The sequence below is a fragment of the Paramisgurnus dabryanus genome, chromosome 10 (assembly GCF_030506205.2).
Source record: "Paramisgurnus dabryanus chromosome 10, PD_genome_1.1, whole genome shotgun sequence".
Lineage (NCBI taxonomy): Eukaryota > Metazoa > Chordata > Actinopteri > Cypriniformes > Cobitidae > Paramisgurnus > Paramisgurnus dabryanus.
The window spans coordinates 13,146,358-13,164,048 of NC_133346.1; the positions used below are offsets into that span (position 1 = coordinate 13,146,358).

A 17,691-nucleotide genomic window follows, 5' to 3' on the forward strand; every position below is an offset into this window, starting at 1 on the left:
ACTTTTACTCGTATTTTAAAACTTAGGGTTTGTGGTAGTAACCAGAGCACAAAAAAAAACTACAAAATTCGACTGCTTTACGGCATACGTCACTTCCTCCACACAATTTGTTTTTAACGTGAATTTTGCTGGAGGCTACTTAATGAGTGTAGAGAGCAGTTTCTAACATGTGACTCTGTGGCACAGTCTTTAGTGTCACGGACCTATGACACGGGCGACCCGGGTTCGATTCCCCTTTAAGGCAATTTTTTATATAAACTGTTGATTCATACATAAATGCGATGTTCTTTATAAATTACGGCGATTATATTGCATATAGTTCCCTGTATTCAGATGCTGTGTTCACGTATTTACCTTTCTTTTTACTGTGTCTATGATATTTACATTACAATCCAGGATGCTATAGCACTCAAACTTGCTCACAGTGTAAAACCAAACCCTATTCATTCACCAATCAGATCCGAGCGTTTCTCTCTTCTCTCTTCCTCATTTGCTGCGTTCCGCTGTCACTCGCGTGACGTATTACAAAGCGGCAGACCTAAACGCATCGGTTTACTTGGATTTGGAGCGATTTTCACACAAAAAAGAGGAATAACGAGCGCCATTGCGGAAAATCCTGGTGGCGAGGGAGAGAGAGCGGATGCAACAATATTTGTTTGGAAAAAGGCAAGGAAATACGTCTGGTCGTTTCTGAATTGGAAGGCTGCAGCCTCCGGAGGTCAAATATGCAGGCTGCACACGTCATCAAGCCTGGGTTATTAAGGTAAACTGAGCATTACATTCGCAAGTCATAAGCATACTGCAACAATTTACGATTAACTAAGTATAATAGTCAACTTTGTAATTGTTAATATTGTGAAATAAGACAGTCTTGATGACGTATTAGAAATACGACATCCGGAGGCTGCAACCTTCAGATTGAGAAATGGCTTCTGCCACGACGAGTTCCTCATCAGAAAGTTGTAACATGACTGCGTTTCTCCCTGTTGTCTCAAAATGTTGATCGTTTAGCATTTTAAATGTTTAGTTTTTAGTTTAGTTTTAAGGTTGGCCAGTTCCTTTCCTTTGCGACAGTGCTGCGGCGCTTGTGGGCTCTAGGGGCGCTAGAAGTGAAAAATACGTGTCTAGCACCCCCTAGTGGCCAAAAGTTTCATGGTGTCCCTTTAAAAATGTCAAGCATGAAATTGTAAAAATTGCTTAAATTTACTTTTTTTCCCACCAGACATTGAAAAAAAAGTCTGGAGTAAATGGGAACATTAATTTAAACACTTTTACTTATCATTTAACACTTTTTGTAACATAATTTAAAAAATTTGTCCTAAATCTCATTACCGCAACAGTCAGAAAACATCAACACTGACATATTTTCAAAATGACATGACAAACCTGAAAGAACATAATTTGGAGATTCTGCACATGCATTTAAAATCAGTATCAGTATCAAGTATTATGCTTCTATTAATTAAATTAACATTTAATAAGCATCTGTTGCGGTAATGATAATCAAAATGTCGTGTAAGCATTCTGACAAGACAATATTTCAAATTAACTGTAAAAAAATGATCTTACCTGGTAGCCATTTTGAAGTAACTGGTCCATGTGCTTGGTCACTCAAAATCAAACTTTATAAAAATTCTGTATGTGTGCTTAAACTGTTCTCAAAAAGTGTTGCGGAGGATGAGAACATCAGGCATGGACACATAATTTTCCTAATTTTTCTTCATTATTATTATACATGAATATTCAGTAAATATTTTTTCTGTCATCTAAAGTAGTCTAGCAAAACATCCATTAATTTTTTTCTAAATATTTTTGTGTTAATTTGATTAAATTACAACATAACACATGTTCAAACACAGCCGGACACAATGCGGTAATGAGAATTTCAGCAGAAAATGAGATAAAATTGACAGATTATAAATTCTTATGTTGAAATCACACATTGTGCAAGGTAGAACACAGTATTGTGTTAATTCTGATGCTTTTTAATATTACTATATTACACATTTTATAGCTAAAATCATTAGTGCCGTGGTGTTTCAATGGTTTCGTGAGAATCACCCAAATACATTTTTGATATATTTTCGGTAGGAAGCTTTGTTGGCTTTTTGCTAAAAATATAGCCATGCTACTTGTTTTGTTAGTTCTTGGTCACATGTGTATATGCTATGCTGAATAAATCGAACATGCAAATTATCAAAATCTCTTTTGGAAAAGTTTACATTTTAGCATGATCTCAAACTGGGCTTCATAACAAAACCATATGTCATCACAGCAGTTAAATATTTTGTGAATCAACTTTGTCACATATATGCTTATTTACCTTTGCATTATTTCTGTTTTGTTTTTTAAACAAATCTAACAACAATATTATAACATAAGCATGCATATTGTCTAAGGCAGTATTTAAGACAATAAGATTTGCAAGTAATGAATCTTAAAGATACGTTTACCGGACCAAACATCATCACAGCCAGATGGGTATTTGAGATCAACATGCCCTTTTTGGAGCCGAGCCTCTTCTTATCGACTAGATTGCTGGATCATTAATGAGTGTGTGATATGCAGCTCTATCTCTGTCAGGTACAAGCCAATTTAGGAGACTGTCACGCTGTGATGAGAACAAAGAGCAGTTTTAATGAAAGCCATCCTCACATATTTCCTGTGTGAACCTAATCAGCCAGGGCTAATCATAGAACCTCCAGAAGAAACAATAGAAACCATCACAGAAATTCTAATGGTTTCCATTAAAATACCATTAGGAACAATTAGCTTTTACCATTTAAACCACTACAAAATTCCTTTTTGTAGTGTGTTTTGGGACACATTCCAGGAGGATTAAATGACCCAACAACACATACCAGTGAGACCCACAGAGTCCATTATAGTTTCCATTACAACCAATAAAATTCCAATTAAAACCATTACATCCAATAGAATTTCTGTGATGGTTTCTATTGTTTTTTTAGCAGGGCTATCTGTATCTATGCTAATTCTGCAGTGACATTCTGCATTCAACTAAACTATTAAAGACCAACTGAAGTGAACTGTGCAAGTAAATGCATTACATTTTAAAGAAGCCAATTGCGTTTAGTTTACCTCAAACCCTTTATAAGAAAATATAAAAAAATCAATATAAATACATTTCAAATGCTAGGAGAAGGTTTATACAATTTTATAAAAATGCTTTAAAGAGACTAGATACTTGTAAAATTTAAATAGCTTTTTGTTTCTTCGAGGGCAATATTGATTCAGTATAAACAATTTAATTTTGCAAAAATAGTATCTCTGGTCAATTCCATATGAGTATTTTAGGATATTGTGTATTTATGGGATGCCTCAAATATGCACTTTAAAGTTTTAATTAGTGCACAATTCAAACGTTTAAGTGCACATTTGAGGCATCCCCTCAAATGAGTCCTAATTTAAACTTTAAAGTGCATGTCGGAGGCATCCCAAAAATATGCAATATATCCTAAAATACTCATATGGAATGAACCAAACTTCCTATTGTAAGTGCAACTTTGTATAGCAATTATATTATGCACAAAATGAAAGGAACTCTATCATACTGTGCTGTTTAATGTCCAAGATTTATTTAGTTCACTTGTCAATACCACACGAGGAAGAATTGCGTTTAGGCCATATAGTGATTCGGTTGAGATTTAAATGAGATTCAGTCACCGATAATCGTATAGGTACGGTTATACACAGACCTATCGCGATATTGCGACATAAAACTTAAAACACACACCGTTCAACAACTAAAAGTGCCTAAATAATAAAGCTAAGTAGTGTCCAGAATTTAGGCGTGGGACTATTTTCTTACGCCACAAACTCAGGCTCTGCCACTGATAGTTTGCAAACATTAAAAGCAGCAACTACAGTTATTTCTGCTAGAGTTAACTCTGTGGTTAAGGATGACGGTGTGAAATGTTTTGCGAGAGACAAAAAAAGACAGAAAAACGTGTTATTATTACCGTGGCATGCCCTCCCCTCCAAAGAAACCCGACAACTACTTTAAATGGCCACTGTGGCGGAAGGATACAGTGCAGCGACCAAGCGTTGGTCTGATATCAGCACTCTTCTTGGTATCGACTTTTGAATAAAAATATACATTATTAAATCTGGTGCTGCTTTTCTCTCATACGTAAACTTCAGTATATCACAGGGCTATAAGTAATATGTCAAAAAATAAAGAATATACAAATATGACAAAAATAAGTATCCACATAACCAACAATCACACCACTGTTCAAGATCACAGGACATTTACAGGAAACGTGCAAAATTCAACACCTTTCCCCCAAAACTTTCCTTAACTTAACTAAAAAAAGTTTCTTAACCTAATGTAATGATGAGATTTTTCATTGAATTGTTTCTTTATTACAGTGATGCAATGAAAGTTATAAATACTCGTAAGATAAGTTATATTGGGGAAAAAAATTATCTGCAGGTGGAACAACTTTGCTGCTTTATAACGTGAAGCTGAGGTCAAGTGGTTTTAAATTTGATCAAATACTGACACCAGCTGGCTAATAACTGTATGTGACACCCTCTACAATTTGAAACTAGGGTAAAACAGTATGTATAAAATACATGTATAACATTTTTTTTCCACAAATACTTTGTGTTTAAAAAACTTTTTATTGAACTCTTTCAGAGTGTGTCATGCAAGAAAGACCCTTTTGTAGTTTACCACACTGGGAGGGTGTTCCAAAATCATTTGGGGCTGTCAGGAGGTACAGTACAGCAGCTCAATATGACCCCACAAGAATGTTTTTTTGTTGAATTATACCTTCTCTGTGTGGATGGTCTGGTTCTAATCAAAACTAATGCATTTGTATAATTGGCAGTCAATTATGAGTTTTAAGCTATGTCAGTGTGGCTGAAATTCTTGCTGTTGAATTATAACCTGTCATATTATATTTGTTTAAATTAAAAACTTCAGTAAAAAAAATATTTCCCCATTTAACATATTTATAGAAATGCAATTCCTCCATGTGACCACATAGGGGCGATGTTGTCCACTTTGATTCTGCTGTTACTCAGTTTGTTTTCTACCCCAACAAATACAGCAATTTGTTGAGAGAAGGTCAACGGAGATTGTAGAGGAAAAGCACATAATATGTAACTGATATGTTTCCCTATAACAATAAAATTTTGTTTGTGTTTTTTAGCCTGCTACCTCTAAATTTGTCCAAGACAGCATAGAGGAAAAGCAGAAGCTGAGACATCATACATAAGGGCATGTAGCAGACACCCTTAGCAAAAGCAACTTTACATTTTTAGATGTACATTTATTCAATACATGGATCGCCATGGAAGTCAAACCCAGGACTTTTATGGTGCTAGCATGCACACAACTGAATATTTAAAAACCTGTTTGTAGTGTAGTATCTTAATCATGTTGACTGATTAGAAGAAACAGATTGAGATAAAATGGATCTGTTTTCTTTGGCATAAGCCCTCATTTACTTGTTTTATAAGAGAGAAAGATAATTTGGGCAGATGGCTGAGAGAACTTGTGCCAAAGCATCAATAATAAAAAAGCTTGCTGAAAAACAGTAACTATATGTATTGTGTCCTACTGTAACAAAATGATACCATTTTGCTTTTTCAGCAATCTACAAAATGAGCCCCTGCTGAGTAAAAGCTTAATTTAGGCTACATTTGCTGGTTCAGCTCAAAAGCAAGATAACAGCCATATGGTTAAGAGTACTGCTAAGAGTTTTGTCAATTTTATTATGTGGATCGTTTATATCTTTATTTAAGTGCCTTGAGAATATCTCAGATCCCCTCATCTCTATTATAAAAACACACACTGATACAGGAAGATAGTGGTGTAGAGGTCTGGGATACTGTATATGACCTGCAGAAAATTAAGGAGAGCTAAAATGCAAAAGGCAGATATAATTTTCATCTTGGTGGGTGTGCCATATATTAAAGGGGACAGAGAATGAAAAACCATTTTTACCTTGTCTTTGTTGAATAATGGTAGTGTACCCGCATTCACGAACATACAAAAAGTGCTAGACATGCTAAACATCTCAGTCTCATAGAAATTCCTCTTTTAGAAATGTCAGCCAGAAAACGGCCCAATCTGAAAAATTGATGCTTATGACATCACTGGCATCTCACTGTTCCTCCACTTTAGAATAATTGGCTACATTTTTTGAGTGGCAGCAAAGTCAGCCAATCAGTAATGAGATTGCAAGTTAAGCCAATAGGGGGAGCCAAATAGGTGCAAAACCACTTGTTTAAAATCCCCCACCATAATAGAGCTATCTAAGAGAGGTTTTTAGGAAGCTTCTAAGGCATTACAGACCCAAACAAAACATTTTTTGTCTACATGTCACATCACAGAACAAGGATAAATACCCCGTTCAATCATTCTATGTCACCTTTAAATGTCTCCCTCCACACATCCTACAATAAGTAGATGTTTTATTTTTACAAATTGCAGCTTGATATATTTAATTTTGCTTCATGTCAAAACAATAAGTAAAATCAAACTTTGATGCTCCTAATCTCACCATTAAATTATGAGGCTTAAACCTGGATTTTACAGACAAGTTTACAATGACACATAAAGGCAAAGCTGAATTTTCAGCATCAGCATTATTCCAGTCTTCAGTGTCACGTGATTCTTTAGAAACCATGCTGATTTTCTGCTTATCATCAATGCTAAAAACTGTTTTGCTGTTTAAGATACAGAAATTTAATAATTAAATGTAAAATAACACAGTGTTCATTGTATAAATTAAATTTAGACTGCTCTTTGTTAAAGCTGTATTTTGATTACCATTAATTACACAGACAGTTCAGTTCTTTTTAGACTAGAGATGCACCGATATATTAGCAAATAATCGTTATCGATTGAAAAAAAAACAATGTTTCACACTATCGTCCAATAGTTTAAAAAACAGCCGATAGTCATGGGCGATATATCATGTCAATCAAGAGGAAAATGCAATGAATTTATGCTCCGAGTATAAATGGGTTTAATGTTCAATATTATTGGTCATGAATTAATGGAAGTTAAACTAAACCAAACTATCAGTATTGGCATGGGTATTGTATGATATCAGTCTGAATAATTGGTGGAAAAAATGCATCTCAGTGCATCTCTAATTTACACAAGTTTAATAATTTTGTAATTTAATAGTGTGATAAAGAGCACAGCTTAGAAAATGCTGATTTTGTCATTTAGTGTAAACATCTATTGCATCTATTTATATTTTCACTTAGTTAAATAGCTGATTTTATATTAAAGAGTGTAATAGTTATCAAATAAAAAAAAATCATAATTTAAATTTTTTTTGGTCTGTATTATCTGCTCCAAATTAAATGTTTAATTTTTAATGAATTTTTTTTAACTAGGTTTGGGAGGAGCATGTTCATGTGATCCAACCAATCAGCAAGAAGAGGTGCCTATAAATAGCAGTTCCTCTCCTTTGTCTTGTGAGAGTTATTGCAGATGGATTACATGGTAATGCGAACTTGTGAAATGTACTATAATGTTTTTTTAAATCAGACACTCTAAACTCAATAAAATACTGCTACTGTATGCTATTCTTTTGAGAAAATGTATCACAAATCTACACAGTCTTTAGTTTTTGTCATTTTTGTACATCAAAACTGAGAGATTATGACAAGAAAACAAACAAAGCATATGACCGTTTTTAAGAAAGCAAGGTCTACAAAGTTTGAGTTCATTAACATTTGTGCAGTGGTTAAAACATAGATATTTTTGGCGTGGTCATGTCAGTGCATTTTCTGTAACGTCAGGCAATCTAACTTTGACTCTCAGTCTATGTTCAATCTCTTTTATGTTTTATTTTACATATGCATTTTCTACATAACAAACTACATTTTAACTTCTGTGTTTTGTGCTCTGAAGACACACTTAGGTTTTCAATTAAATTAATAGTAATAATGTTTTATTTCAAAATACAGAATATTATATACAACAATTTTTAAAGTCACAGTCTTTGGTATAGCATATTTCCCTATATAAATAGACTTTACATTCCCATTCACCCGTCAAACAGTGAGAAGTGAACCAATTCAGATCTCTTATAAGTTTAAAGCTAGCTTATACTTAGAAACTTATGGCTATAAGACGCAAATAATTACCATTAATCTCTAAGGAATTTTTGACACCATGAATGTTATTGTTGGAGTCACTCTGTCAGATGTCCAAAAGCACAGCACTCTTGCATAATATAAGACAGTCTGATGCTGAACAATGGCATTTCTTCTTGTGACTCTTGAGCCAAAAAGCACTTCTTCAATACCAGTACAAATCTTTACTGACTTCTGTGACAGGCACACCTGAAAAACACAAGATGAACACATCTAAGTTTTGTCCATCTATTTCTTTACTGCAATTTCAGCTGAACTTTCTCTTTCCACTTGCATTAGATGTGTGTGAACGGCCAAATAACTGATTTTTAAAAGCAAAAGGATTGTTAAGAATGGCATAGTTTAAAGTACCTGAATCTAGGCCGATCCTGCTTCCAGGTACATCTTTATAGGCTGTGCCAGCACTCCAATCTGGCCTAGCATCTGATTTGGAAAAGGGTGAGATCATGATGCCCCCGGCTGGCCGATCCATTTGTAAGAGATTAAGGTAAGAGCTGGAGCTGCTCTCAGAAGCTGCAGGCTGTGGGTAGAGTATGTGAGGAACATCAAAACCTGCGCTCTGTCTGGAAAGCCATGATGAAGACGATGATGATGATAATCCTGGGGGATTCATAATTACCCCCTGGGACTGAGGTACATTGTCTATGGATGTCAGCTGGGACAGCTTCGGGTTGTAAGGGTAAGACCACGAAGATTGGGGGGCATCTGTAATAAGGAAAGCATTTATTTAAATAAATAAGAGCATACATTAAAGGAGCAGTGTGTACATTTTATGAGGATCTCTTGACAGAAATTAAATGTAATATACATAACTATATTATCAGTGGTGTATAAAGACCTTACATAATGAACCACCATGTTTTATTAACTTAGCATGAGAAATTTTTATCTACATGCACCACGGGTCCCCTTACATGGAAGACACCATTTTGAGCCGCCATGTTTCTACAGGCAGCTCAAATGGACAAACTGCTCTATAGAGTGTGTTTTGTCACTATGTTGTCTCAGACAAATATATGTTTGTCCTGTGATGCTACCGTAGCTTCTCAATGTCTTTCGAAAGGGAGGTGTGATGCTGCGTTTACACCAACCGCGGTAGAGGCGTGAAGCGCGAGTGATTTCAATGTTAAGTCAACGTGAAGACGCGTTGACGCGCGTCAGGAGGTCCCGCACGTTCGGAGGTATTCGGCGCGGAAGACATGTTTCCGCCTCTTTCGTGCGTGAAGCTCGCGCGAATTGAGCGTTGTGCGCGGTAGGCGCGTAAATGGTGCTTTTTGTGCATCTTGCGGTTGACGCAAATTTGCGGCTGACGCCCGAGTTGAAAAATTTTAAATTTGGCGGAATTTCACGCCGCGTTAACCAATCAGGAGCCTGCTTGCTGCTGTGGTGGCAGCCCCGCCCGGAGTCACTCATTCAACCAACGCTTGATATTGTCCATAAGCAGTCACCCGGAGCTATACGACACAAGTTCTTATATCTATAGAGGAGACAGGAATAAAAAGGACCTCGCTTGGAAGAGTATCAGTGAGGACATTGGGCAACCTGGTAATTGTAATACACACTTCACTTTTGAGTCACGTGACGTTTATCAACCCGCACCGTTTATTTCCCCCCATAGTAAGGTTACCAAATACAAACTGGTAACTCTGATAAATGCACAATCAACATCAGTCAACTTGCAAATAGACAACCGCATAGCAATTGCCCCTCCCACAAGAAGTGGAGTTTGCCTCTGACGCGCGTCAAATGCTTGCTTTTTTCGCGCGTCTACTCCACTCTACACGCGCGAATGCATCCAAATTGTTCAAGCGGCAAACCACGCGCGGTAGACGCGGTTTTGACGCCAGAAACGCGGTTGGTGTAAACTCAGCATGAGTTGTGGACTGAGTCGTTGGTTGCAATTTACAATCTCACCACTAGATGCCACTAAAATCTACACACTGCACCTTTTAACTGATTATACGATTTTTGACTTCCACAGTGATATTTGAAGGATGCACAAATTCTATTCATAGATAGATAGATAGATAGATAGATAGATAGATAGATAGATAGATAGATAGATAGATAGATAGATAGATAGATAGATAAAGATTTAACACATTTATTAAAAATCAACACACCAGATTTGAAAGTCCTGTTGTTGTCTTTGGCTTTAGTGCTCAGGTCTTTTGGTATGGTGGCCTTGTTTAGGGCACGGAAGAAGTGTTCATCCACAGCAGTGTTAATGTCGCCTTGATAGTAGGTAAACAGCTGAGGAGGATCTTTACACTTTTTCTCCTCTGACATTTCTAACCTTCTGTCCTCCATCATTCTTAATTACACAAGACATTTTTTAGTTAGTATAGCACTTTTAAAAATAGCCTATATATTGAACATATTGTGTTATCTACAATGATTCAATGCAGCTGAAACTTTAAGGTCTAGTTTTATAGACATGGCTTAGCTAAAGCCAGGACTAGGCCTTAGCTAAATTAAGATTTAGTTTATAAACATGCCTTTTAAAAATATGTCACTGGTGTTTATCTTGCGACAAATCAATGGCATGGCATACTTAAAAAGATACGTCAGTGCGAGTTATTTTCAGTTGAGGCAGCTGAGATATGTGTTTTAATCTAGGACTAGCCTTAAAGGGATGGTTCACCAAAAAAATAAAATTCTGTCATTATTTACTCACTTCATGAGTTCATGAGCCCTATTCACTTCCATAGTACTCTTTTATCCTACCATGGAAGTGAATGGGGCTTAGTTCGGTCATAAACATTCCTCAAAATATCTTCCTTCGTGTTCAAACGTACCAAGACATTTTTACAGGTTTGTAACAACATGATAGAGAGAAAATGATGACAGAATTTTCATTTTTGGGTGAACTGTTCCTTTAAGCCTTGTCTGAGAAGAGTTTGTAAGAGTTACAATATACAATAGCTGCAACAGAGCATTACACATCCAAAATACATACCATAAATAGAAGCAATATATAAATAGCAAAAAAAATATTTTAGTGATGCAAATACAAGCTAACTTTTTTCCTCTCTATAGAATTTTCCTCACATTTAGTTTTTCTTGGTAGTTTGTATTAAAAATGCCTTATCAGTTGAATGTATTGTAAATATGTGGCAAATTTTTCATGTAAAACTATAACATAATATAGCTGTAACGTTATCTAATCATGTTTGTTGAATGCAACTAAACTCTTTTTACATTGGCCGAATGTAATAGTTTTACGTGGAAATTTGCCACATAATTACAATAGCCTACATTAAACTGATAAGGCATTTTTTACGTCATACTTTTTTTGTATTTAAAAAGATGACATTTGTAGAAACACATTAAAATTTTAAAAATCTTTTTATTTTTATTTTACATCTTTGACCAAAAATCTTGTAATGTCACGGTAAAATAAAAAAACCGACAAACCTTAAATAATTTTATAAAAGCATAGGCTGCTGATACTTCTTATATGTGACCCTTCCTGTAAAAAACAAGCTAACGTAGGCTACTTTTCATGATTTAATAAAATAGAATAATCTTACACAATGTAAATAACATTTTGTGAAAAAATAACCTTAATATCTTAAATATTGACTGAGTAAGATTATTACGAAGATTGAAATCAAACATATTTAGCCGGGATTACAGACAGGTTCACGTCTATTACGCATTAAAACTTCAACACAACAATGTATACAAGTCAACATTTGAAGTGGATTAAAGAAAGTTCATCAAAGTTGTCTTAAGACAAGAAAAAGTATCGTTTAAAATTTAAGACGACTTTTATGAAAGGTTTTGAAATGTTAGTGTACAATTTTGTTAAGCTTTTTTGCAATATTACGTATCAACATATATCTAACTTGGAAAACACAAAGAAGTGTAGTCTGTGAACATTAACACAAAACCAAACCTGAAAAATGTAAATGTACACAGTTAGTGTAAAAAATAAAAATGAAACCCACGTTTGCTGTAGTACCGCTGCAGGTCTGCACTGTTGCTTTATTCACATAACATCAAATCTCCGACACGTGCCGCATTCTGCTCGCCGAAACGAACACAGATCCAGACAGCAAACTCACTAAATCTAAACCCAAGGCGAAACTAAACGCCAAAAGTTATGTACTTCCTTGAATGAACGCTTAGAAATGCACCCTAACAAGTTAAACAAGGTCTCTGTCAGATAACATCACACAGCTTACAGGGAATTATGCTTTTAATAGAAATTCTGCTTTCTTCATATCAACTCAAGAAATCAAATGCAGTGGTTATTAAATGAAAACAAGTTTTCCAAGCATGGATGCAAGAAAAAAATAATGAGATCACAATTTTTTTTATTATAAAACTATTAACAAAAGTTCCAATTGATTTAGACATGATGATAGATAAGCATAAAGGACAACGAGGAGGCAACCAAATGACTATTTACAGTCTTATTTTCATTTTAATTGCTAAATTCTGATATGTCAAATGCACAGGCATATCACGGGAGCAGTAAAGGTTAACAGGTAAAAACAAAGCAGACTGGTTTTGAGCGCACCGAGTGTTTATAAGGATGGGATATTGAGCAAGTTCTGTTTTTTCCACATCTACTCATCCTCGTCATCACTTCCTGCTAAACTGCTATCGGTTGATTCCATTCCTCCCCCGTCCTCCTCTTTCTTGCCCCCCTCCTGTTGTTCTTCTCCTGTTGCGTGCTCCTCCTGTTGGGACGGTTCTGCTGCTTTTTGTGTGGTGGGATTTTGATTTTCTGCACTTTGCGTGTCTGCCGCTTTGGAGGAATCAGCTGCGGCTTTGTTGGCCGCATTCTCATCGCCCAGGAATTTGGACCATTCCTTCAGTCTCTCTTCTCGCTCTCGAGATGTTTCTTCAACCTGGCCAGACACAAAGTTTTTTATTGTTACATTAAATCCATGTGACCTAAACGCTATTCCTTGTTTTCCAAAGCCAAACAGACTAAAAACTCATAATTCTCACTTTTTACCTCAACATTTGTCTCATATTAATTATTTAGCACAGTACTTTACCTGGTAGTCGGTGACACCATCCCATAGCTCTGCTGATAGCTGCCTCCCTCCGAACCAGCGTCCATTGAGGGCCGCCACGCATGCATCCGCCTCTTCGGTTTCTTTAAAAGCAACGGAGGCCACTCCATCAGGGTGCCTCTGATTCCCAACGAAAAGATTTAAAGAGCAGATCATAAGCGAGAGATGTTTCAATAGTAAATTACTATAAAAATGGTACATAGAGTATAAGACAAAAAGGTAAAAATTCATGATTGAGGTTTAATAATTGTGAAAACTTACATCAAAAATGATGACCTTCTTCGCTTGGCCAAATTTTTCACATTCTGTCCTCAAGTCATCTCTGTACTCATTCAGCTCTAAAGGATCCTCCTGCATACATCATAAACAAAAATGGCACTTGCTCTACATTTTGATCTAAATGTGAAAAATATATTTACTTATGTATGCATGTCTATACAAAAAAAAAAACTTTATTGAAAAAAGGACAACGTTGGACCAGATAGTAAAGAATAACCTTGCAAACAAATGCCCAGATGATGGTTTCTTTGGGAAAAAAGGCTAAAATAGACTTGTTCTCCTATACTTTCTTCTGAAACTTATTGTATAGTTTCAATTAGCATTAATCAAGCAGGTGTGCCTAACCCTTCAATTCTCTCTTAATGTAGCTTACAGACTTCGATCAATCATAGTTTTTATTATAATAAGGGTTTGAGGATTAGTCACAAACATAGTTTATGAATCTGAGCACCAGCCTTACTCATTAGGCCCAATTAAAAGTCAGTGAACCCCTGATGAGCTTTCAATTGCAGATACACACCTGCATTCCTGCTCGCATCTCTCCCCCAAGTTACACCTACTTGAGGAATGCAGACAGACCGGCTGTTTGCTCTGACACGTTACACAGTAACTAAATAATGTTGTAGCTTTAAAGTACTTACTGTAAAATACAAGCGAAAGGCTGAGCTTAGCCTTAACTATAAACATAAATACCATATATGTGGTTTCTAAGGTATTTTAAAAAGGAAGTTTGAGATAATTTTATTCACATATTTAGCATTCAATTTCCGCAACTAAAACATTTTCTGTTTACTAACATCTGTAGTATGTTGCGGTGTGCTTTGGGCATATCTCAGGGTTCCCACACCTTAAATTTAAGGACCTTTCAAAGACTTTCCAGGTCCAATACCCTCAAATTCAAGGACTAAATGTGGAGACACATTTCAAGTGAGAGCAAGGTTACATCGTGTTACCTTTTTAGATACATTGTTACAGTTCCCTTCAGGGGACTCACTCTGCGTCACTGCGGTGACACCTTGGGGACGCCTCCAGGGGTAAGTGCGTTTGAATGTTTATATCAAATTCAACCAATGGTGAGGCTTAACGACAAAGACAGGGTGACGCGGGAGGAAGTATATCGCTATCTGAAATATTGCCAAAGACGGCGTTACAGGGACGCAGGAAGTATGGCAAGGGAGACGCAGCGTCTCGTTCCCTTCTCAGGGAACAACAGTTACATACGTAACCAAAGACGTTTTCATGTGTCAAACACAACTATTCGCTACAGAAGATATAAGCATTTAAAGTGAACAGTTTAGCATGTGTGCTTAAAAAGTCTAGAATTTTATGATATTATCCTACACTACACAGGGAATAATATGGATTTTTTCCAGAAAACTTCTTGCATAAAATGAATTCAAAAACTTTCAATGATATGTATCCATGTATGTACATTTTCACAAAACTTCCAGGGCTTTGAATTTTTTCCCCCAGATTCACAAACTTTCAAGGATTTCAAGGACCCTGATATCTGTGTGTTTTGATTTGACTCTTGCCTCAAAGTCGCTGGGATGAAACATGTTTCGAATGATGACAACTTTTTCATATCTTTTGCGGACCTCCCCGACCTTCTCCGGCTTCCAATCCAGCTGCCTGTTATCAGATTCACTTGTTAGTTTGCAACCTTATTGTTGTAAAATGTGTCAGGATTGACCACAAAGGTTCTTACTTTTGTTGCTGCTGGAGTTTCTTGCGATAGTCTTTGTTCTTCTTCTTTTTCTTGCTGGCATCGTATTCTCCTTTGAGCTCAAATCGCGCTGCCTCCACGTGCAGTTTGTAACCCCGAATCTCGGTCTCATCCAAGAGGTTCGCGGCAAGAGCCACAGACTCTTTCTGCAGAAGGAAACACACAGTCAATATGGACACCACAATTTGCTTTACTACAAATTAAATGAATACATTTGTACAATACTCGATGTAGCCCAATTATATGAAATAAACCGTTCAATTTTAAAAATTCATGTAGCAACTCTATTTAAGTTCAAAATAAAAGAACAACAAAAAAAGTTTTAGTTTCACTGAAGTTTGTGTATTATGATTACAATATTACCTACCTTTAGGTAGCAACAAAGTCCATCTCCTTTTTGGTTCCCTTGCTTGTCCTTATAGAGCTTGATTTTATATTCCTCTGTAATCGGATCACGCATGACAATTCCACATTTGGACATTATCTCTACAAACTCATCAGGGGTTATGTCTGGAGGAAGACCTAATAAAAATGCACAATTGTATGAAACAAATTATGAAACCAGTTTGGCCACTAGAGGGAGACACACCAGTATTTACAACTTGATCATTAACTGAAATATTAATAAATACGAACAAAAAATTTAAATATTGAGAAAATCACCTTTAAAGTTTTGGCAACACATATTACTAGTGCAAAATATTTTTATATATATATATTTACGGTAGGAAATTTACAAAAACTCTTTATGAAACATGATCTATAGTCAATATTCTTATGATTTTTGCCATAAAAAAATCAATAATTTTGACCCACACAATGTATTATTGGCTAATGCTACAAATATACCTGCGTGACTTATGAGTGATTTTGCGCTCCGTGGTCATATATAACAAAATATAACCGTTTACCTGACACATAGACATTTGTGTTTTTAGTCTGCTCAACTTCAAACCAGCCTGTTAAATACAAGACATAATCAAAGTTATTATTGTTGGTATTATAATAATGCATGGTGGATTTCTTAGATTATTAATTACAACTCGCCTGGGCATACCTGGATCTGCCTTTCTCTTTTCTCCTTTCTGGGTGCTTTCTTTAGCTTTGCCCTCTTCTGAGCTCTCATCTGGTTTTATTGGTTCATCTTGTTTCTTTGGCTCCTCCGGTTTGCCAGCAGACGATTCGTCTGGAGGGTTTGCAACAGCTGGATCAGGGACGCCTTCCTCATTGAAGCCATAGCTTGCTTGATATGCTGCGATGAAATCATCATTTATCTAGAAAGAAAGATATAACAAGTGAATACCAACAGATGACATACTGTGAATGATCACTGTCTGATAATACAGAGGTTTAGATGTAAATTCAAAGGGACAGCACCAGTTTACCTTTGGAAACCAAGCTCGCTTTTCATGGTCCCAGTCATACACAGTTCCGTCTTCTGGATCCACATATGTGTATGGATCATCTTTCCCTCCTTCTCCCCTCTGTTCGTAAAGCCGCTGCAAACGAAGCTGTTCGTGAAACTCTTTATTACCGTCCGAGTCTCCACTCATCTACAGAAACCGACACGAGACAGTGATGGATACATAACAGAAACTTCAATATTCTGCTGTAGAGACATTTCTATTAGTTACTGCTGTTAATGTGAAAAATACTATTTCGCAAAGCTTTAATTTAGGAGGAAAAGGGAAATCTTATTTTATGGTTAAAAATTAAATAATAACAATAATAATAATGAACTTTAAAGACAACATAAGGGGGAACCTACTTGTGCAACACAATATGCAATTTACTATTATTTAAACACGAAAAGCTTAATCGTTCGTTATATCGTCATCTATATGTACCACAGCATTATGTTTTATTTTCATAATATCATGATGTTAATGGTGATGATGGTTAAAGACAGGACACAATAATATGAACGAGGCTGAATCCAGCTATTTTTATTGCACGTTTAATGTTAAATGACCCACATTAATCCTCTTACGTTGATCTGAAAAAACAGAAGGACCGCGTTTTGAGCTTTTAAAAATTGACTTAATTGTAAAGGTGAATAAAGTTTGTAAAAAGAAAAAAAAAACCTCAGACAACCTACCTTTAATTAAACGGCTGAACCACAAAAACGTTTAATGTTACACTTCCGAAAGCAACACAACTGCACCGCGTAAAATCTTCCGGAATGAAACTGTCGAATTCACATGTATAGTTCCGGCCTCAAGGTTCCACTCAATAACATTAGGGCCGTTTCTCAATCCAAAGGCTGCAGCCTGTGGAGATCGCATATGCAGGCTGCATACGTCACCAAGCACAGTTTAATTAAGTTAAATGAGCATTACAATCGCAGGCCACGAGAATATTGCAACAATTTACGATTAACTAAGAATAATAGTCAAATTTATAATTGTTAATATTGTGAAATAATAAATACTTAATGACGTAAGGAGCCTAGAAATGCGACCTCCGGAGGCTGCAGCCTTCGGATTGAGAAACGGCCTTTCCCAG

General features: G+C 36.0%; 2 protein-coding genes across 2 annotated transcripts; both read right to left on the reverse strand.

Moving 5' to 3' along the window:
- Positions 1 to 7,813: 7,813 nt before the first annotated feature.
- LOC135740000 (uncharacterized) lies at positions 7,814 to 12,292 on the reverse strand. Its single transcript, XM_065258030.2, has 4 exons — positions 12,102 to 12,292; positions 10,272 to 10,462; positions 8,500 to 8,853; positions 7,814 to 8,337 (listed from the first exon to the last, which is right to left on the reverse strand). Exons 2-4 carry the CDS (start codon positions 10,459 to 10,461, stop codon positions 8,294 to 8,296), a joined length of 588 nt encoding a protein of 195 aa, XP_065114102.1. The 5' UTR covers position 10,462; positions 12,102 to 12,292; the 3' UTR covers positions 7,814 to 8,293.
- Positions 12,293 to 12,437: 145 nt separating this feature from the next.
- Positions 12,438 to 17,393, reverse strand: htatsf1 (HIV-1 Tat specific factor 1). The gene is made up of 10 exons (XM_065258028.1): positions 17,285 to 17,393; positions 16,572 to 16,739; positions 16,244 to 16,460; positions 16,098 to 16,145; positions 15,554 to 15,708; positions 15,169 to 15,332; positions 14,996 to 15,092; positions 13,443 to 13,532; positions 13,164 to 13,301; positions 12,438 to 13,010 (listed from the first exon to the last, which is right to left on the reverse strand). The coding sequence occupies exons 2-10, from the start codon at positions 16,737 to 16,739 to the stop codon at positions 12,726 to 12,728; spliced, it is 1,362 nt and encodes a 453-aa protein (XP_065114100.1). The 5' UTR covers positions 17,285 to 17,393; the 3' UTR covers positions 12,438 to 12,725.
- Positions 17,394 to 17,691: the final 298 nt, after the last annotated feature.